General features: G+C 35.6%; 1 protein-coding gene across 1 annotated transcript in view; it reads right to left on the bottom strand.

Moving 5' to 3' along the window:
- LOC6051351 (protein escargot) overlaps positions 1 to 17,037 on the bottom strand; it is an 87,165-nt gene extending 70,128 nt beyond the window's left edge. Inside the window, exon 1 of the mRNA XM_038261826.1 lies at positions 15,445 to 17,037. Within this exon, the coding sequence (XP_038117754.1) occupies positions 15,445 to 15,823 (379 nt within the window). The 5' untranslated portion in view covers positions 15,824 to 17,037. The remainder of the gene's footprint in view (positions 1 to 15,444) is intronic.
- Between the last annotated feature and the right edge of the window lie 6,161 nt (positions 17,038 to 23,198).

Here is a 23,198-nt window from a genome sequence, read left to right as displayed (position 1 = left end):
ATGTTACCCGTCCCGTTTTGTTGGAGTTGGGCTGCGCCAGCCCCAGATTCGGTATGAATGAATGTTGTTCTGGCAAACAGAGGATCGCTTAAGCCGAAAGAAACTAGCTTTTTGGGACCGGCAATAATATTCTTTGGTATTATTGCTTTTTATATTTTCTTTTTCTCTCCTTACAGGGGGAAGGATTCAAACACTTCACCGGGGACGAAAGGATTACAGACCTGAAAATAGATTTTTTTTTCGGAAAAAATGTATTCCCCCCTCAAATAAGATCGACGACCTGGCAAATCAATTTTAGAGGGAAATGTCCTTTGATATATGAGTTGGCGTAAACATGAGTGACCCCTTTTAAACTGCTACTCAGTTTTTCGAGTGTCCGATGGAGTTTTTTCTTTGTCCTTTTTTGACACTTGAGGAATGCTGGTTGTTGAGCAATTCTCTACGAAATCGGTCTATTTTCTTAAGTTTTAATTTTTGTATTTTTCAATCCGACTGAAACTTTTTTGGTGCATTCGGTACGCCCAAAGAAGCCATTTTGCATCATTAGTTTGTCCATATAATTTTCCATACACACAGCTGGTCAAAAATGATGTATGAAAATTCAAAAATCTGTATCTTTTGAAGGAATTTTTTGATCGATTTGGTGTCTTCGGCAAAGTTGTAGGTATGGATACGGACTACACTGAAAAAAAATGATGCACGGTAAAAAAAAATTGGTGATTTTTTATTTAACTTTTTGTCACTAAAATTTGATTTGCAAAAAAAAACTATTTTTTTTTAATTTTTTGATGTTTTACAGGACATCAAATGCCAACTTTTCTGAAATTTCCAGGTTGTGCAAAAAATCTTTGAGTAAGTTATGAATTTTTGAATCAATACTGATTTTTTCAAAAAATCGAAAAACTGGTCGCAAAAATTTTTCGACTTTATTTTTCGATGTAAAATCAAATGTTTCGTTTTCGTTTTCGTTTTACGGAGCAAGGTGGGGGACGCGGCCTCAAGTCAGTCCAAGTCCGGTTTCTTGTGGAAAAAAGGGTAGTGGCCGAACTAGTATTGCATACCAAATGAACACCACCGGAAGATATAGGGGATCGGGAGGGGGGAGGTGAAAGAAAATTAGTGTTGATGATCTAAGTTTAACACTGAATAAAGAAAATCTGAAATTGTGATTCAAAGTAAGAAGGCCCGGAATAAATTTAATTATTAGTTATTTAAATAAGAAAATGTAACTAATCGGAGATCTATACAAAAGAAACCTATGATGTATTCCAAATTTAAAGGAAATAAAAATACTAGAGAAAAAAGATGAAAACTAACTGCCGACCTGTCACGTCCGTCAATAGTCTTGTCGTACATTACAACTAGAAACAGATCTGCCAATGAAATGTTACACTTCGTTCAAATCAACTAATCATTTAAGTCCAATTATTCATCTACGGAAAACTATCTAACTTTAATCAACAACCTAAACTAAACTGTCTGAAAGTAAATTTAATCTCAAATCCCCGAATGTTTTATTATAACGCCAAATAAGGTAAAGGATCTTGTTTTTAAACCAGTCTTGCCGCTTCCAAAAACCAATAAACATAAATGAACAGTTCATAAGTTGAACACTAGTAATTAAGACGACTATTTCATGCCATTCATTTTATTAGGGCATAGAGCTTTGCAAACAAGAGTGCATCTCTATTATACCTTATGTAAACTGTCATTTGAGTGAAGGAGACACACTCCTGTTCACAAAACCCATGCGCCCTTTTGAAATGTTTTGAAGGCTCCATCTGATCGTCAAGGCTCCAGTAGACCCTCGATTCGCAACAATGGTCGATACAACCATAATCCGAAAACCGTTAGTTCAACAGATTAACGAATTTTGTCCGATATCATCGCACTATTGATTGACCGAGACTCTATGGAAATTTTGACATATCAAAATGCTACGTAATAATATTTTTTTTAAATAAATTTCAAAATCTATTCTATCCTACAATGCCTAGAAGAGGCCTCTGTTTCTGTTGTGAGTAAGCGCTGGTTTCAGAGTTCATTTTTCAATTTAAAAGGGGTGGGAGACGACTAATTTGCTTCATGAAATCCTACTCGGCCTTGAGACCAACTCTTAAGACACTGATGGCTCCTAGCTAGGAATTAAACCTAGACACAGCGTCGAGGCCCGCTTCGCATGGCAAAAATGTTGGCTGGGGGGGAAGTGATATTATCACGAAATTTTATTTTAAAGCCAACATTGCTAACGGCGTCGAGGTCCTTACTCATGCCCAAGGCCAAACATTCAATATTACGCCCTTTTAAAATGTTAGTCTTGATTTAAAAATTTTTAAAATATTTTTTTCGAAAAGATCGAAAAATTTCTCGAATGTTTCATATTTTAACATTGAAAATCGGACCATTAGTTGCTGAGATATCGACGATAGAAAATGGTGTGTTGTATGGGTGAGACTTAGAAAACATCAATTTTCCTGTTTTATGGCAATATCTCAGCAACTAAGGGTCGTATCAACAAAGTTCATAAATGCAAAATATAGAGAATTCTCAGCATTTCAAAAATATTTTTTTCAAAGGTGGGCAAACATGTGCACTTAAAAAAAAATAAAAACTTCGACTATTTTTAAAAAAGTCACCTAAAAATGGATTTAACTTGAAAACGGTGCACTTTATCAAAATTTCACTAGAGTACTTTTTGATTGCAAATTTGATTTTACATCAAAAAATGAAGTTGAAAAATTTTTGCGACCAATTTTTCGATTTTTTTAAAAAATCAGTATTGATTCAAAAATTCATAACTCGTTAAATTTCAGTGATATTTTCACAGTGTACAGCACCGCAAAAAATATTTTTTGTTAAAACTTAGTTCTTTTTAATTAACGATTGCAATCCAACAATACTAGTGTATAATGTAATTTCCAACAACTTTTCCATTGAAATGTTGAAATTCTGGCGTGTAATTTTAATTTGTTTACAGGGGAAATATACCCTTTCTAATCAAACACCTATCTTCGTCATATGGAGAGTTTGTTGGTCGATTAAAGCTCTAAAAATACTATTTAGGCTATAAACTCGACCATCAACAGCACCACCGCAAGTAAGCATGCAAATTTATGCCACTTACTGGCCAAAAAGATCAAATTCAATGCACTTTTGATCATAATTTCTATTTTGCGAAACCATTGCTCATCATTTTGGTGGCACACACATCCACACGCAAGAAGAGAGGTTAACTGCTTAACGAAAGTTGCCATCAATATCTTTTCACTTGCGCTAACGATTTCAAAGCACTTAAGATATAAAATTGCTTCCAACTACCGGAAACATGTTCTTTTGCTTATTAGTTAGTCACTCACTTGAAAAATAATCCCGAAACATGTAAATAATAAGCAAGCACCATAAAAAAAAACAAACGCACCAAGTCGTTTGACGTTTCAATTTTGACTACCCATTCCAATCGAAGGCTGAAGAAAACCGAGCGAGGAGTGAAGGCAAATAAAGAACAAAGGGTGGCTACCAACACCACCAACCTGCTGGTGCAGCGCCTGTTGGAGTGAGCAAGTGCTGCCAGGAAACTTTCGCTATAAATGCTACTTTTCGTGAGTGTTCGCTCAAAATTCCACCAATTTTGGCAGCACGAAGCAGACTCAAAAGAGCGCTGGAAGAAAAAAAGAACTAAGCTGAAAATAGAAAAATGGGCGTGGCCCAATGCACTCGACTGATTAGAATGCAGTTTTGAAATGTTTTTTTTAAATGCTTGTAAAAGAAAAAGCATAACTTTTAATAAAAATGAAAATAAACAGAAATGTTCACAAAAAGTTGCTCTACTCGTTGGTGTACTTGGTTTTAGTGAATTTCAAGGAACAATCTAGGTTATCCAGCATCATTCAAACATGACCGCTTATTAGGCTTAAGATATAATGGGCATATTTCCCCTGAATTATGTTCTTTTGCCCACCCCCTCGATCATCGCCTTGAAAACAAAAATAAAGCGTTGAAATGTGTTACATGCTTTTGAACAAATTTACCATATTTTTTTTGTTTTCAAAAATATGACTTGGATTGTAGAAAATATCACCTTTAATTGCCAAAAACATTATGCAATAAAAATTATCCGAAAAAAAGTAATTATTATTATATTTGAAAATATTACAATCCGTGTCTACTGGATATACTTTACGACTCGACCTTCACCGATTTGGACCAAACATTGAGGGAACGTTCATCTATCGATAGTTGACAGAAATCTCAAGTTTGGTGCCTATATCATTACTATAAAATAGCATCATTATCATTTGAATTGTAAAAATGCGTAGAGGGATAGTCGGGAAACTAGAAAAAATACTGCATACTGATTTTTACATAAAATACAGGAAATGTTAGTAAAAAACACAGTCAAAGTTTACCCATAAAAAATAAAATTTTAAAAATATTTGCAAAGTCAGATAAAACAAATAAATTTCCAAACAATAAATTTTCTAAAAATTTAAGAGTTCTTCTTTTCAATACTTTTTAAAAACCAAAAATTGGTTGAAAATTGATTTTTGGCGATTCTTTAAATCGAAAACCAGTCTAAAAGCGGGGTTGGGTTGTAGAGGGTTAAAAACCTTGTGTTCAAAGGTCGATAGCATGGATTCTTGTTGCGTTCGATTCCAAAACTGAATCAATGGTAAAGCTTCAAAATTGAGGTAATTATGCTATCTTAGGCCGCTGCAAATATTTGTCAAAGTTTACATCAAATCAACATCCCATTTTTCTCAGCTCGCTTTCATCAGCCGAGCTTATCTACCCACCAAACTCCCTGTAAAAGTGCCATTCAAGTTGGGAAAACATCTTGTAAAACATAAATATCCCGCAATAAAACACCAAAACTACCTTCGTTTTGTTTTTTCCCCGACGTAGGTCGCCATTTCCCAGTTTTATTTTCGTCCTCCTTCCTAGCAATTCTCCAGGAGCAAACTTTTCCTTATGCTCCATTTCTGTTGACCAACCTTTCCCTCTTCCCTAAATCTACCCAAACTCCAAAAATAATAAAAACATAAAAAAACAAGACCCACAGTCCAACTTTTGCGATTCCACTCGTATTTTTTCACATCATTTTCGTCGCCGTTGTTTTTACCACCGCCGTCCTCGAAAAAAGTGAGAGTTGTGTTCTAATGACGACGTCGTCCTGGTCCCAACCACGGAACCATAATCCGCGTCCCTGCCCCGTTCCACCTGCCGAAAGTGGGTGGCAAAATGTTATAACGAAGCGCGCAAGCAAAAAGATTTACCGATTGTGCGGAATTATTTATAGCATAAATTATCTTGTCAGACTGCGCTCTGGCTGACCGCGCGGCGTGGCACTGGGCGAGTGGACGGAACCTGGTCACCGTGACTAACGAACCGGCGCACCAGGAACGCATGGAGCGTTGATTGGGGTGTTTTATTTTTAAAGAAAATGGTTCATGTGGTTGAGATAGGAAAATTTAGTTTTTTTTTAACAAATATGTTTCACAAAAAATGCATAAATTCTTTCTCATAAAAGCTGCTATAAAAATAATTTCAAATATTTGTGAAGATTTTACGTTTTTTATTTGCACACAATTTAAAAAATCACAGCTACAGAAAAAAACAGAATTTAGAAACCATCTACACTAAGAAATCTTCAAAATTGTTGAAGTCTAATGTGTATGGGAAAAACGATACAATGCGGGTGTACCCCATTTGGCTTAATGAACATTTGGCATAACGGGTTTTCAAGAAGGACGTATGGCATAATGGATGTTTGGCATAACTCGTTCAAAAACCTTAATGGACGTTTGGCATAATTATTACTGTTTTTTTTTGTTTTTTTTTTAACAAGTATTTTTAATTTTTACAAATTTAAATGTATTGTTTTTACCTTTTTATAATACTATAAGAGATTATAATTTGTTTCAAAAAAATAAGGTATCTCTATATTTTTTCCGCAATAGTAAATTGTTTCCTTTTTGAATAATTCAAAATAAAGCATTTCAATGAAGTCTTCATACCTTTTTATAAAATTTAGTTTAAAGAAGGAAATATCTCTTGTTAGCTTTACATTTTTCCTCTTTCAATAAAATTAGCATTTATATTTTTTTAATGAAATTTTCCCTTCTTTAATATGAATTTCAACATAAAGATGAGAAAAACCCCTTCAAATCTTCTACAATGGAGACACGGCTTTTCTTTATATTTTGCAATAAAGTTTTTTTTTGCAATTTTTCCATCTTTTTTATTTTCAACTTGAAGAAGGGAAATTCTCTTATAGATGTTCTCTTCAAACATGTCTATCACTTCTGCAATTTTTTCTCTGTTGGTTTTTTTTTTCGCAATACAATTGTTTACGCAAGTTCCCTTCTTTTATTTATTCGAAACCAATTTTAAAGACGGGACAATAAAAAAAATTAAATTGATTTTTTGAATAGATGTAGGTGAAAAACATAAAAAATAATGCGATTGTCAAACATTTAAAGAGTTGCAAAATGTTAATCTTTAAAGAGACTTTTCCTTATATAAGTTGATTTTTATTTAAAAGAAGGGAAAGTTTCATAATCAAACTTAATTTTCAAATAATCAAAAAGAATTTTTTTTCAGAGATGTTCCTTTCTAAAAGTTGAAATTAAAATAAAAGAAGGGAAAATTTCATAACAACTCATTTGCCAACTTTTTAAAGAAAGAAAAAATCTACATCCATTAGGTTGAATATAAAAGAAGAGAAAATTGCATAAAAAACAATAATTGCAGAATATTGAAAAAAAAAAACAAACTGCACAGCTTTTGAATGCTTTTGCCTTCTTTACGTTTTAAAATAAAAGAAGGAAAAATTGCTTTAAAAAACTTATTGCATTTCTTTGAAGAAGAGCAAAATGCAGATACATTATTTAGGTTGATTTCAAAAAAGAAGGGAAACGGGAAAATAGCAAAAAATCTTTCCTGCAAAATATTTAAAGACTGGCAAAACATCACTTTGTTAGGTTGAAAATAAAATAAAAAGGACAAATTTTATACAAAAAATTAGCAGCAAAGTATTTCAAAGGACAAATATATCTTGATATTATATAAACTATTTTTAAATACATTTTTAAGTAAATTAAATTTGATACATACAATTAAAATGGTGCTGGTGAGATATGTTTTGTGGCAACAGTAAATAACTAACTTTGATATTATTTGCTTATTATTAAATGGGGTGAGCTGGGACAGATGTTTTAACCATCAATCTAATGTATCAAATTTATCTAAAAACGATTATCCCTATTCAGACTGAAGTCCCGAATCTTCCACGATGACTGTTATACATATTGTCAAACCTAGAACAAAATTAATAAACAATCGAAGACTACTTACAAACTTTGTCCAACATTTAAAATTGTAAAATTGAACAGAAAGTGAAGAAATAGGAAACAACCAAAACAGTGAACCTGAAAAATGTTTAAATTTATTCGAAAATCTATAAAAAATGATCTAAGAAATATAAAAAAAGATATAACATATATCTTATAGACGTTTAGAAAATGTTCGAACGAAATATTTAAATTGTAATCCAAACACAATTTTGACAAAATAGACAGCAGTTTTTTAATGTTATTTGTCAACTAGATAAGTGTTAGACACCAAAACAGAATTGAAAAGGATTTCTTTCCGTTACATGAGCTGAAATTTCCTACACCCAAAAGCGATGCTAAAAAGTATTTTTAGTACTTTTATCATAATCGAAGAAGGCATGGTAAACCAAGTAGGCCAGAATCGCAAAATTGAAATGTTTTTTTTTTATTATTCAAATTTGAAACTGCGAGAATTTTTTTAAAACTTTTTTTTGTAACTTGGGTTTTTGTGTATTTTAGTAAGTTTATAAAATCCCAACAGTCATAAATTAAATAATCCAAACGATCCAGCACCAAACCACCCTCCAACAATTGAATTTCCATTTGCAGTTTAAAATTAAATATAAATTAACAAAAGCAAGCAAATTGTGTTCCAATCCCGCCCCACCTGGTCACCCCAGCGGACACATTAAACAAGCCCCTGATTGCCGACCAAACCGGCCAGTCCCCGTCGGAGAGTTCCCAAAACGTTGAAGTGTTTCAGGCGTTTGCCACATGCAAACACCACGGTTCCCCCCTGTTCCGGCGGCAGAGCTCGGCAACGCGATGGCGCGCGTTTGACAATCACTCAAAATGACAGCCGCCGGCAGGTTGGGGATCGGATTTGGATTTGAGGGTGTGTGAGAAAGAGAGAGGACAGCTTTTGTGATCAAGTCTGGCGGTGCAAACCAGGGAAAGTGGCCTCGAGCGGAATGGCAACCTGTCGAGCAAACTGATGTACCGAGTGTTGGAAACAATGTTTTTGCATGAGTTCCGAGCATTGAAAAATTGCAAAGCATTAAAAATATTGTTTAAAATATTTAATTTGCATGCAAGATTACACAAAAATATCTTATTTGAAACAATCAAAACTAGTAAATTTAAAGAAAAAAACAGATTCAATCCAGATCCAGGTGAAAATTGTACGACTACTACGCCTGCAAGCACACCACACACACACGTCCTTGCAGGGGTTGGCCCTGTTTCCCCGGAGAAGGGAGGGGCTTGATTTAACAAACTCCCCCAACCCCCTCCTTCGACGGCACTGATTGGGTGTGGGGGATAAAATGAATTCCGAATCAAAATCAGAGTGAGAGAATCGAACTCATAAATAATTTCCGCCCCCGCGCGTCCTGAATTTTGTATGCCATGCAAAGGACGCCGCCGACGGCAAACGAGTTGTTGCGCGCCAGGATTTGCATGTCCTCGAAGACTGTAGCTAGGCGTTAATTTGAACACTTCAATCGCTAGAAAAATTCTAGATTCTTCAAACATCCTCACAAGCTGCAATGCAGCTTGCCTACCCGTAGGCGATTCCCCCAAACAAACCGCTCCTCGTTGCACCGCGTGTTGCCTACATCTCGGCTAATCCCGCCCAATTCACCCCCTCCGGACGGTCGCAACCTGTCTCTCCTGGCGGGTTGACATTTGATAAAGGTGTTTTCCGACGTGATTCGCAGCGCGTACTGCCAGGGACCTGCTGTCCTGATCAGCCGAGCGTGCCGTGCGCCGGAAGTGCTTGTGTAGAGCAATAATCGTTAATTATTGTTTTTGTTATCGCGCGCGCAGTACTCCCGGGCTGGCTGACTGGCCCGGGATGGAATATTTAGTCCCCCCACCAGGCGGAAGTGTATTTGTGTACGTGTGTCTGCAGATGTGTTTGTGTGTGTGTGTGTTGATTTTTCTATAGTACTGAAGCGTCAATAAATTATGAGGCATTATTCAATTCCCTTTGGTTTTTATTTTATCGCGGACAATCGACACTCGAGGGGGTTGAAATCGGGAGGAGTTGAAGAGGAAAAGTTGTATATACCGACCGATATAGGGCTGGTAAAGTGCAGCATAGCACCGTCGAACGCTAAATAGTTTATTTACTCCGGGATTTGGGTGTAGATTACCGGCTATGAATCATTAATGCGACCGGTTTAGAGAGTGGAGTGTACGCAGGGACTAGTGAGTGCTGACGGGTTAACTGGGACATGGAAATCCCTGTTTGGATAGCACCTCCGTTTGTTGTTTAGTGGGAAGTCATGTTTTGGATTTTTATCATGTTTGAGTGGAAAAGCAGTGCAAATTTCACACTTTCAAAATCGATCAGAATTAAACTGTCGGCCAGTCTATGCACTCAAATACGTATAAAAGAGATTGTGGAAAAATTTTAGGTGTTTTTTCCATCCAATTTCATTCCTCAGAATGTACAATTCCTTAAAACAATCACTCACCGAATCCCATAAATCAGAATGTACCATTCCCCAGAAATGTTAATTGTTGCTGTTCTTTAAAAAAATAGGGTTAATGTTTAGGAGAAATATGAAATTAAAAAAGGGTCATTCCATCTCAACTGTGCACGAAAAAGTGCAAATTTGAAAATTACCCTCTCCGATCCTGCTCAAATTTTGCAGAGCTGTTGATACTATCAAAACATGCAAGAATCCTGAATTTCATCCAAATCGGACCACCCCCTCCATTTTAGTACCTCCCCAAAAAATCGACTTTTTGGCGATTTTTGACCAAACCTCCTAGTTTCAAACGACGATAACTCAGGAACCACAAATCTTAGAGGGTCGGTTTTAGACTCAATTTTGAAGGAAATTGGACGTAGAATCCATTTCCGTTATCAAAATTTTGATTAATTTATGTTTTCTACCTGTATTGCGCAATTGAAAACTTTAAACGGCCGTATCTCAAAACACCCCAACTTATTTTTTTTTTATTTGACCTCACCAACGTGTTCCCCGGACAATTTTACATAAAAATCACTTATCGACAGAAATGAATATGTTTCATTCCAGAGATATCGAATTTTAAAATTTTGTGTTTTCGAGATAACCTACATCAGCTTCATTCGCCACATCTGCTAGAATCACACAGGCGGGCTGATCAATAACTGCTACCTGGTGTTATGGGAGATGATTAATTTAATTTATATTTCTATAATTTTACGCAAATATTTATTCAAATGGCTAATAGGGGAAATTCTCGTATGTTTGGCAGGTTAAGTTCTCGCTCCTAGTTTTGTCCAATTTGCTCATTTTCACTATTTAAACAACAATTTTTGCAAAACTTTTGATTTCAGTTGAAAACGCTTTTAATCAGCTGTAATTGAATGCCAAAGCGCTGATATGGCAACATTAGAGGAACGCTGGAATTAGATGCTGTTTCCCTGCCTTGATCAATCTATTTGTGTGAAAGGAATATTTATTGGGTTATTTTACGTGTTGCTAACCGTTTTAGAGTACCTCCGAGGCCATGACTAGGGCCTTCATCATGGGCGGTAGCAAAATAGTGCCATTTAGCAAAAACCCCAAAACCTGCTTTATTATTATTATTATAGTTTATTATTGACACTTTACCATAATTTGGCAAATCCGATTTATGGTTTAAAAGATTGATCATATGAAATCAATTTTTATATTGTGAGCCAGCTCCATTTGATTAAAAGAATCCAAGAATGATGTAAGAAAAAAATACTGTTGTTCGGACGGTGTCGAAATCATCGCAACTAAATTTGGGGAATCAGCCGCTTTGTAGCAGATCAATCTTTGTGATTTTCTTACATTTTTCAGTTTTATACTTTCCAGAAATCCTTTTCCTACTCCTTGTGATCGTCCTTCACTAGAGTACAACGTATCAACAAATTTTATTAATTTTAGTTCATATTTTTTACTCAGTAATGTATCGTGCACTTATTGTTCAGTGATACTAACAAGATTAATTGCATTTTCCTGCTCGCTCCGTCGAAATCCAATTCTGCCCTTTACTGTGTGTCGTTATTGCTCTGTCCTGTGGGTTAGCACAGAAATTCACTTCATTCATTTTTTTGAGCAGATAAACATTCGTTATTTAACTCCAGTTTCCTACAGTGTTATACAGTCAATTTTTCCCCAATTTGATAAAGATTATTTATGATGAAATATTATTTCAATAAATGGCCAGGTAGCAGTTATTGATCAGCCCGCCTGTGTGCTTCTAGCAGATGCGGCGAATGAAGCTGATTTAGGTAATCTCGAAAACACAAAATTTTAAAATTCGATATCTCTGGAATGAAACATATTCATTTCTGTCGATAAGTGATTTTTATGTAAAATTGTCCGGGGAACACGTTGGTGAGGTCAAATAAAAAAAATAAGTTGGGGTGTTTTGAGATACGGCCGTTTAAAGTTTTCAATTGCGCAATACAGGTAGAAAAAAATAATTAATCTAAATTTTGATCACGGAAATGGATTCTACGTCCAATTTCCTTCAAAATTGAGTCTAAAACCGACCCTCTAAGATTTGTGGTTCCTGAGTTATTGTCGATTGAAACTAGGAGGTTTGGTCAAAAATCGCCAAAAAGTCGATTTTTGGGGAAGGTACAAAATTGGAGGGGGTGGTCCGATTTGGATGAAATTCAGGATTCTTGCATGTTTTGATAGTATCAACAGCTCTGCCAAATTTGAGCAGGATCGGAGAGGGTAATTTTCAAATGCTGTTCCGCTTCAGATGGAATGACCCAAAAGATAAATCTTTCTTTTTCAAGTTTAAAAGATTTGATGGTTTGATGAGGTTTATTTAAAATTTTGATGATTTAAAGATTCACAGCTTTGTAAATTGATCAATGAAATATCAAAAGATTTGAAGACTATATTTTTTTAAAATAGTAGATTTGAAGATTTGAAGAATTAATGATTTGAATATTTGATGATTTGAAGAAATCTAGAGTTTATAGAAACTTAAAAAACTCTAGATTTGAACATTTAAAGATTTGATGAGTTGAATATTTGAAGATTGTAAGAACTAAAGATTTAAAGAATTGAAGATTTCAAGGTTTCAAGATTTAACGATTTAAAGATATCAAGATTACAAGATTTCAAGATTAAAAGATAAGAAGATTTGAAGATTTGAAAATTTGAAGATTTGAAGATTTGAAAATTTGAAGATTTGAAGATTTGAAGAATTGAAGATTTGAAGATTTGAAGATTCGAAGATTTGAAGATTTGAAGATTTGAAGATTTGAAGATTTGAAGATTTGAAGATTTGAAGATTTGAAGATTTGAAGATTTGAAGATTTGAAGATTTGAAGATTTGAAGATTTGAAGATTTGAAAATTTGAAGATTTGAAGATTAGAAGATTTGAAGATTTGAAGATTAAAAGATAAGAAGATTTGAAGATTTGAAAATTTGAAGATTTGAAGATTTGAAGATTAAAAGATAAGAAGATTTGAAGATTTGAAAATTTGAAGATTTGAAGATTTGAAGATTTGAAGATTTGAAGATTTGAAGATTTGAAGATTAGAAGATTTGAAGATTTGAAGATTTGAAGATTTGAAGATTTGAAGATTTGAAGATTTGAAGATTTGAAGATTTGAAGATTTGAAGATTTGAAGATTTGAAGATTTGAAGATTTGAAGATTTGAAGATTTGAAGATTTGAAGATTTGAAGATTTGAAGATTTGAAAATTTGAAGATTTGAAGATTTGAAGATTTGAAGATTTGAAGTTTTGATGATTTAAAGATTTGAAGATTTGAAGTTTTGAAGATTTGAAGATTTGAAGATTTGAAGATTTGAAGATTTGAAGATTTGAAGATTTGAAAATTTAAAGATTTAAAGATTTGAAGATTCGAAGATTTTTTTTATTTAAAGATTTTAAAATTCAAGATTTGAATACTTTAAGATTTAAATACTTGCAGTATTCAAGATGTGAAAATGTAAAGATTTAGATTTTTAAATTTGAAGAAAGTAAAAAAAAATTAAGGTATGATGATTCATTTTTAAAAATTAGTAGTTAAGATGATTTGAAGATTTGCAAACTTATTTTTTAAAGAATTGAAGATCTCATAGTTCAAAAATTAAAGATAAATTATCAAAAAGAAGGGTGAATTTCTAAGATTTTCATAATCCTCTCAAAAAAGGTAACCTTCTTTTGGTAACTCAGCAAAAAAATTATTTCTGCGAAATGTTAAAAAAAACGTTTTTTTCTCGAAAACAAATATTTTGTGAATGGAAATGATTTTCATGATGATGTTTTTTTTTTGTTTTGAAGTATCATTTTTTAGTCCTTCAAATTTAGTGGAGGTCGATTATTTAAAATTTCAAGCCATTTTTTGTGAAATTTAAGGTAAAAGTATAACAAAAATGTGTTAACAGTTATGCTACTGTCGCAAATTTACAAAATTTGAATGAATTGTTAAAAAAATATTGAAGCTTTTCATGAAATTTTGATCATTTTGTAAACTTTTGGTAGATAATTTTAATTTAAAAGAGTTTTTTTTGCCAGTTCTGAAAAATATGAAGATTTTAAACCTTTTTTCCGAGAAAAGATTTAAAAAAATTTTTTGCAATTCCCTCGTGAAACTACTCACTTTTCTTGTCATTCTTGAACGACAAAATAGCCTTCTTTTCTGTACCAAAAATAACAGAATCGAATAGCAACACATTTCGAAATAAATGGGTGCTGAAAAGTTGAACTTTTTAGCACTTGTTTCGAAAATAACACATTTCAACATATTTTTGATTTAAACGATTTATTGACAAAATACATGTAAATTTGACTTAAAATTTCACTCAGTGTGTGTTTTTTGGAATTGCAAACAATGTTGTATGGAACTCGTTGCAAAACTTGATTTTTTCAGCACTCTTCGCATTTATCCAACTCGGTGAACCTCGTTGGATAAATGTACGACGCGTGCTGAAAAAATCCTCTTTTCGCAACTTTTGCATAAACTACTATTAAACTACACCCTTTTACTAAAATTTAATATTCTACTAATTATCACGCTATCGAATTATAAAAGAAAATAAAATGATTTGGCTAAATCTCTCGACTGGAATATTTCATACATGTTGATGATATTCTGTGAAAATTTTCGGGAGTTTGTTGTGAAACGACAGGCTTTTAAACATTACAAATAGTAATATTTTCAACAAATCGGGACACTGATACAGACGAAATTTTAACAAATTTATTGGTATTAGAGTCTAGGCTAGCAACAAGATTGGTTTTAGTTTATATCGTATTTTTCCTTTTCTATTGTTATTGTCTGTGGTTTATTGTTAGCATCATGCAAATGTTAGTAAATATATTAGTAGTTAGTAGTTAGTATTTAGTAAATTTTCCTTGTTTTAATGAAGCAATAGAATTTCAGCTTCAGTAATTAGAAGTGTTAGCAAATGATGTTAGTTGTTAGTGAAAATGTTAGTAATTGTTAGTCTTAAGTTAGTATCACTTGATTTTTATTTTTTCCTTTCTTCCTTTTTCACTTTTGACACCAATGTTGATCTTTTATTTTTTCTTCTTAAAACGAGATATAAGATTCACCCAGGCGTGGGGTATGAACTCACGATCTCTGGATTTCGAATCCAAAGTTTGCTAGCTTATCCCCTTCCCCTAGTTAGAATTCCCAATGAGAACTATTTTAGTCTTTCTTTATGTGAATGTTTCAAAATGTAAGCAAATTCTAGAATGATTCGTTCGAACTGAGATTATATTTTATCTAAATTTCAGAGTTTTTTTTGTTTAATAAATTTGCCTTAAGGCTAAAGACGTCCTCAGCTAACTCAGAATTATGAAACAACACTTGCCCAAATGAATTCTTGAATTCTTCCCAGGCTTCACCCCCTCGCAGCAGTAACGCAAATCGCTCCTCAAACTTCCCCCGGAAACGAAAACGGTACACTTTCCTTCCATAAAATATTCAACCCAGCATCGTTTCAACCCGTTTCCCTTGCATATCTGGTGCTTTCCCAGCACCGATAAAGTATTCAACAGCTGGCTGCTGGTTGCTTTCTTCCGCTCACCATCAACATCTCAACATCTCTCAATCCCCCCTCCCTTGCAAATTTATTATTCCGGTCACACAAAGACCGGGGACTTACCGTTGTACAGGATCGTCGAAGACGCGGACGGCGACGACGCGGACGAGGACGAGGACGCATCCCGGGTGGCCGCTTCCGGCGAGTGCGGCGGTGGACTCGGCGCCGTAGCTCCGGCCGTCGGCGAGGACGGGCCCCAACAGGTGCTGGCGGTGGTTCCACTGCCGGCTCCGGCCGAACTCGGCGAGGCGCTTGTGGCACCCCCGTTGTCACCGACCACGTCGATTTCTTCGTCCTCCTCGAGGACCTCGACGATGACCTGGGGTGGCGGCGGAGGGGACGGCGGAGTGGGCGAGCGGCCGGAACTTGGGGCCTGTGGTTCCTCGACCCGGTCCGGCCACGGGTAGGCCTTGAACTTTTTCGCCATCAAGCAGCGGGGCATTTTGGAGGATTTTTTTTGTTTTGTGAGGACAAGATTCGGGTTCAGGTACTTGTGTGTGTGTGTGGTTTGTTTGTGGGGACGAGCACGTGCAGTCACGAGGGTCAGTTCATGACGAAGGAACACGGCGCCCGGGAAAATCGATAGTTTCTTCCTGCCGGAACGGCGCTGCGGCGACGAGGTTCTTCTTGCCTTCTTCAGGAATAAATTTTCTACTTCCGAACGTGACACAGATACCAAAAAACTTTCTTCCTTGGCTTCGGCGAGGGGCGTTTCAAGGGGTAGGGATGGTTAGTGTACAGGGGAGTAGGACAGTTCAGTTATAGTTTTACGAGCTTTAGTGTCTTCACGAGATGTTCACGAAACTTAGAAACGCACACAGAGTACACTTAAAGGAAATCCAGAGAGTGTATGAGGACAGTTCACGCAGCAGCAGCGGTAGTACTAGGTTGTAGTGTAATAGTAGTTCATCAGCTTAAGTATCCTCGAGAGTTCGTAGAACAGTTGGTAGAACAGCGACAACGACGACGACGACGACAGTGTAGCAGAATCTTCATCCCGTGGTCACGGAACCAAAACAACAACACAGAGAGCAAAACGGAAGTGGTCACACTGTAGCGTACGCGACGACGTCAGCGACATCACGCGTGGAACAGAACAACCGGAAACACGAGACCACGAGATTCGAAATTAGCCCGTTTAGCGGGTCAGCTTGAAGTTCCGGTCCGGCATCGAGGAGCTCGCCGGTGAACCGCAACCGGAACTGGCTACGTTGATGCACATCGAACTAACCCAAAACAGGGTTACGGAACGCCGGATGTATCCAAAGCCGGCTGTTCAGAGTGTTCTTCCTCCGGATTCCGGAACGCACTATTGCACACTGGTTTCTTCCCGAGAGTCGCGCGCGCGATGTTTGCACCAGGTTAACCAATCACAGTTAGCCGTGTAAAAGTGACAGATGATAGGGGTAGCGTTTTTATTTACAGGTTGACTCGACGAAATGTACCGAGAGATGACTTACTTCAAAGATCGCGTATGTGAGCTTAATGTATGTATGTATGTTTTGCAAACAACAACGGAACGAAACGGATTCGAAACACAGAGAGTGTGTATGTGTGTGTGGAGAAAACGACACGACAGACAGAGAAAAATGGTGTGTAAGTAAGTGTGTGTGACACGTGTGACACGACACGAACCGCACTGTTGGAACCGTGAAAGGCTTTTGAGTCCTGTCGGCCCGTCGGCGGTCCCTTTATAAAGTTTCGTCGGCCCACGAGCGCGACCCGAACACGTCCTGTCGTGTTTCCCCTTCCTTTCGCTAACGCTACTAACGCTTCCTCTTCCGTGCCCAACAATACACACACACGCAGTAGGCGACGGCAACGTGTTGATGCACGCGCTCTCTCTCCCGAATTCAGGGGAAGAAGCAACAAACCGGATCCGGTTCGGCTCTCTCACTCTCTCAGAACGTTCTCAAACTCTGCCGAATCAACACAATGCTCTAACGGATCGCTTCCCGATTTATTAGAGAACCTGAGAAGGTTCTCTACGATTTATGCTGCACACCGTGTGGATGTGGTTTATGCTTTATGCTTCACTGATTTGGATTCGGCACTCTCTCGCGCTCTCTTGCCACTTCGTGTCCTGTTTTCCTCTCTTAAGGGGAAGGGGCACGCGTCGCACGTCATTCAGTCATCTGGCGCCCTCTCTCTCTCTCGTGGAACGTTTTATGTTGCTTTTTATGCTTTTCATTCAGAATAGCGTTTTTTTTGCTTGCTTGCTTACTGGAAAGTGGCAGCCGATTTACTTTTCGGGGTCCGATTCAGGATGTGTGGAGAAGGGAAATGCGGAATTCTTCTTCTTCGTTTTTTTTTTCGCTTGCGTTGCTTTCGACTTGTTTGTTTGTTTGCGGCGGCAGCAGTTGTAGTAGTAAGGAGGATTTAAAATCCCGGCCTCTTTCTGGGTCAATCCATTGGCGATTATACGTTTTGGGTGAGATGCGATGGGAATTGAAGTTAAGAGTTGTGATACAGTCGAATAGAAGAGTGTGTCGAGTTTTTTTTTTTTTTTTTGATGGTTTAGTTTTTCATATCAAAACACTAAATTTTTAAATTTCCATCGAACTAGGTTTTTTTTAGATTTATTTTGCCTAAAAGAGCACTTAGAAATATGTAACCTCCCTGCAAAGTCTCATGAAATGAGTTCAGTTGAAAGGTTCTGCAAATCTTAGAATTGCAAATGTTACATTTTGAAGCAGAACTTTTAAATTCTAATAAAAACACTCATTGAATTAAAGTGAGGAAATTTCGTGGAAGTTAGCAAAAAAAAACTTAAAAACGTCTGTAGAGCAATTCCATGCTAAATAGGAAGTTGGTTGTACCGATAGAGGTGGCGAGGGTGGTCTCCGATATCAATGAAACATTGTAGATATGTAACTTGGGCTTATATAAAACATGTTTGTGTAAATGGGAACAGTTGCACTCGAGAATGGCATTTGAGAAGGCCGTCAATTATTCCAATATTGTTGTATTTTGTAATTTATATAGATTCCAGACTCGATTATCCGAAGGCCTAGGAAAATTTTCACTTTGGATAATTGAATCACGAAAAAAATTTATTTTCGATTGTTAGATAATCAAGTCTGAACTGCTTTGCTGTTCCGTAAAACGGACTGACTTTAACAGGTTTGAGATTTTCCTTGAACAGTACAAATTAAATACGTATGAAATGTTATGGAAACATATTTGCTGTGTAAGATACTTCAAGAAGTAAGCTAATTTAAATATTTTAATATCCTCAAAGTGTCATGATTTTCTCAATGAGCATGATTTAAAATAGGAAAACAGAATGCTTTTTCGGATTCTTTGGACAATTTTTCAGTAAGATCAGGTAAAATAAAACTTTAAATGATGAATACTATGTGCTTTTGAAACATAATAAAAAAAACTCAATTTTATTTTTTTGTAGAACAAATCTGATATAAAGTGTGAAACTTTTGATTCGTGCTTCAAATTCAGTTTAAAATGCAATATTAATAAATAATTTTAAAAACAAAACTAGATTAGACGAATTTCTGGCAAAGTTCTGACTTTATAAGAATTTTATCTAAAATCATATAATTGTCAAAAAGCTAATAAACTTTGTTAACTAAATACAGACATTATTTTTTGTTCTTAAACAAATATCAGCAACCTTAGTATTTGACGTAAAACAGTAGTTTATGCAACAATTTTCAAAAAAAGGATTTTTTCAGCACGAGCCGTACATTTATCCAACGAGGTTCACTGAGTTGGATAAATACGAAGAGTGCTGAAAAAATCAAGTTTTGCAACGAGTTCCATCCACCTTTTTTTTGCAATTCCACACCATGAGTGAAATTTTATGTCAAATTTACATTATTTTGTCAATAAATCGTTTAAATAAAAAATAATTGAAAAGTGTTACTTTTCGAAACCAATGCCGAAAAGTTCAACTTTTCAGCATTTATTTTGAAAAGTGTTGCTATTCGATTCTGTTATTTTTGGTACAGAAAAGTATGCTATTTCGTCGTTCAAAATGACAGGAAAAGTAAATAGTTTAACGAAGGAATTGTAAAGATAAAATTTAAACACCTCAAATCTGATTTTAACAAGTCACTTTATCAAAGTAACCCCTGAGTTCAAAATAAGAATGTTAACGCAACTATTTTTTTTAAACACTATAGAAAAAAATATTACTTAATTAGGTATTACTTGGTGCTTTTCCCACATCAATATACTTTTGATAGGGTTATCAGATCTTCAATTTTTTAGATAGGTCGCATAATAGATCCAGATAACGTTTTCATCGAAATATCTGAGATCCGACCTCAACAAAGTTTATAAATAACACTTAAGTGCTTATAACTTTTGATAGGTTTTTTTAGAGCTAAATTACAAGACAAAAACTAGCCTTTTACAATCTTCCGGACTTTATTCAAAATCGTTTTTCAGCATATCTTTAGAAGTACTTAACTCAAAATCATGATTTCTAGATAGCGAATAGATAGATAGATAGATAGATCAAAAGAGTCTAAAACGGATTTGATTCAGAGTCGATTTGTGATTTTATAGCCTCTCCTCATTGAGGTGGCAAAACATTTTTCAAAAAATAGTGCATAGACCTTGTGTGGCGTACCTTAGTATACATATTTTTTAAAATAATTATAATAATTATGGTATCTCAAAACCACTGCATCGTTACAAAAAGTGGTCAAAGACGAGCTTGTAAAATTCACGCTTTTTATAAGATTTTTTGATTTTCAGGTTTAAAAGCAAAGTTTGGAGGTGGGTCCACGTTTAGTTTCTTTTTAAATTGTTTTTTTTTTTTTTTTGGTTTTATTATAGAGACTTTACACCATTGTGCATTCATCTCTTCAAGGTGGATAGTGGAAGAGGAAAGGTTACAGAGTGTTAAATCACTTGTCTGGCTATATTTCAATAATTGTTACCATGCCTTTTTTCCAAATATTTCTGTCCATGTTTCAAATATTTATCGGAAAATTTTGATTTTAAATTATCAAGTTCTTCAATTTTATCTTCGTCCTCTTCCTCCAGGGATTTAACAGTTATCTCATAACACTTATTCCTATAATATTTTGCTTTTATGACATCTTCGTCTTCTTAATCTGTTGTTTCTTCTTCAGCCATCTCTCTTCGTTTTGTTGTCAATTCGTCATCCGCGTCCAAATATGCTTGTAAGCGCTTCCGGGTTTTGCGAGTGTGCTTAGAAAGCACGGTCTCGAATCCATCGTTGTCTTCTTCGTCAATTTGACTTGTTTGCTTTGGATGTTGGTCTGATTTACTGTTGTTGCTTTTACTGCTGCTGCTGCTACTTGGCTCAGGTTCAATCGGTGGTGTACTGCTTTTTTGGTTCACCTTTTTAGATGAATCCGCACATTTTTGTTCTTTGCTTTGAGTTTGCAAAGCGATTTTTTGCCTATAATCGTCACTGTTGCAGCAGCATTGTTTACAGTGATTGATTTCGGCGTTGGCTGTTTCAGCAACATCCGCAGGGTCCGAACTCCATTTGGGATTCCTGGGAAGAAGTTAATCCAGCGGTCGTTGGTGATGGTCAAAATTTCGCCGTATTTACTCATCACTTTTACTACGTCGTCATTGCTTATGCCTAGAGGTCAAGCATACGAACTTCTGTAGCGTTGTTGTACAGGTAAATCGGGATTTTGCAACCCTGATATACCAGAGGTTTGTCGATGATGGACCACTGCTGAGTCGGCGAAGTGCAACACGGCTATTCTTCTTCTATTGTATAAAAATTGTTTTGAAAATAGCTCTAAGCGTTGCAAAAATGGTCCGATTTTCAATGATAATACATGAAACATTCGTGGAATTTTCCGATCTTTTCGAAGAAAAAATTATTTTTAAATCAAGATTAACATTTTAAAAGAGCCAAACATTGAATATTGCGCCCATTTAAAATGCTAGTCTTGATTTAAAATTTTTCAAAATATTTTTTTCGAAAAGATCGGAAAATTTCACGAATGTTTCATGTATTAACAGAGAAAATCGCACCATTATTTGCTGAGATATGGTCATTAGACAATGGTGGGTTGTTTTGGTGAGATTAAGAAAACTTCAATTTTCGTGTTTCTTTTTCTTAAAGCGGCTCTATCTCAGCAACCCGAGGTCCAATCTTCAATGTCTCTTAGAAAATTTTATAGCAAATTTTCTGAACTTCTCAAAAAAAAAATATTTTTCGAAATGGTCACTCATGGTCACTATTTTTAACAATTGAAAAACTGCAAATATTTCGCTAAAATCAAACTTTCGGTGGCTTAATCTTGAAAACGGAGCCCTTTATCAAAAAATCAAAAAATCGATTGCAAATTAAATGTTGCATTAAAAAATAATATCAAACTTGTTTTTGCATGAAACTTCGATTTTTTCCAAAAATCACCGTTTTTTCAAAAATTCATAACTCGGCGGCAGATTTTTTGACCATGTTTCTCTATGGCTCAAAAGTTGCGGATTGTTGTCCCAGCAAAATCAAATGGCGTCTCGTATCTTTTTTGCCGGGGCCGATTTTTCGAAAAAATGCCAAACTTTGAAGGTCTGTACCGAGCTCCAGGATGCTCCAAACTTCAATGTTATATATACCAAAAGATGCGCAAGGATCTGGCCTACACGCCAGTGATGTTTTTGGTAAACGCATTGGTGGCCAAAATGCCTCAAAAAATGAATTTTTTGAAAAAATCTTTTTTTACGGGTTAAATCCCATTTAAAATTGAAGGGCGGAGCGCCAGCTCCTGTTACGTCCAATCAAGCTCATATTTGGGATTTAGGCTCATTATGCCCACCAGAACAAACCCCTGAATGCCCGCCAAAAAGTCATTTTTGTTACATCCTAATATTTACATACCATTTTTGTATGGACAGCAGCCAAAATTGTATGGAGACTTATATGGATGAACCAATCACACAAAATAGTTTATTTTGTCATAAGGAAGGCCCCCACAAAGTTTGAGCCAAATCAAAAAATACAAATAAAATCTATTTCCGGTTGGTAGAGAATTGCTTACTTGTATTAAAAAGTAATATACAGTGCAGGGGAATGACTAAATTTATGGAATTGCAAAAAATGTTGCATGGAAACTCATTGCAAAACTTGATTTTTTCGGCACTCGTCGTATTTTTCAGTGTAGTTAGTTGGATGGTAGTAACTTGAATAGGAAATTAAATTACATCAATTAACAATGATTTGAATGTAAATACTATCAAAGGTAAACTTATGAGAAGTTGGATGAACAATCCGATAAATTTAATTTTCAGACTAGAAAATCAAGTCTTACTTATAGAAATGACCAAAAGCCACAAAAAATGACAATTATACTGTAGACAATATCTAACATTGTCTATATCGCTAGCTTAAATGTGAAATTTGAAGAAGAGGCACCACTCTTAAACACATCTTTATAGATTTTTCTGTGTTGATAGGTTCTTTTGAATGTGTTTCTCGTTTTGCACTAGCGTTTTATAATTCACCCAAAATTTAACTTTACCATGCCGGAAATCCCTAACACAGCAAAACAATAAAACGCTAGATAAAAAAAACGGCCACGCATCTTCCGCGACATTCTCAAGTTCCCCCATTCAAAACACCACAAACAACAAACATCTCCCACAAACTTAAACTGCTTGAACTGAATCATGACCCAGGAATTGTACGAACCAAGCGGCGCCACAACGCCAGCAGCAGGCAGCTCCTCCACGTGAGGTTATGGCTAACCGGCGATCAACGGCCGCAGGCACGTCCAACATACCGATAAGCCCCACGCCCTACTGTTTGTTATATAAAAACGCAGGGCCGTCCTCCAACGAGTCAACATTCGATCGGTAGCGGT

Source organism: Culex quinquefasciatus, chromosome 3 (assembly GCF_015732765.1).
Source record: "Culex quinquefasciatus strain JHB chromosome 3, VPISU_Cqui_1.0_pri_paternal, whole genome shotgun sequence".
NCBI lineage: Eukaryota > Metazoa > Arthropoda > Insecta > Diptera > Culicidae > Culex > Culex quinquefasciatus.
Note: the sequence above shows the minus strand (reverse complement) of the source record. Positions and strands in the feature narration are given on the sequence as shown.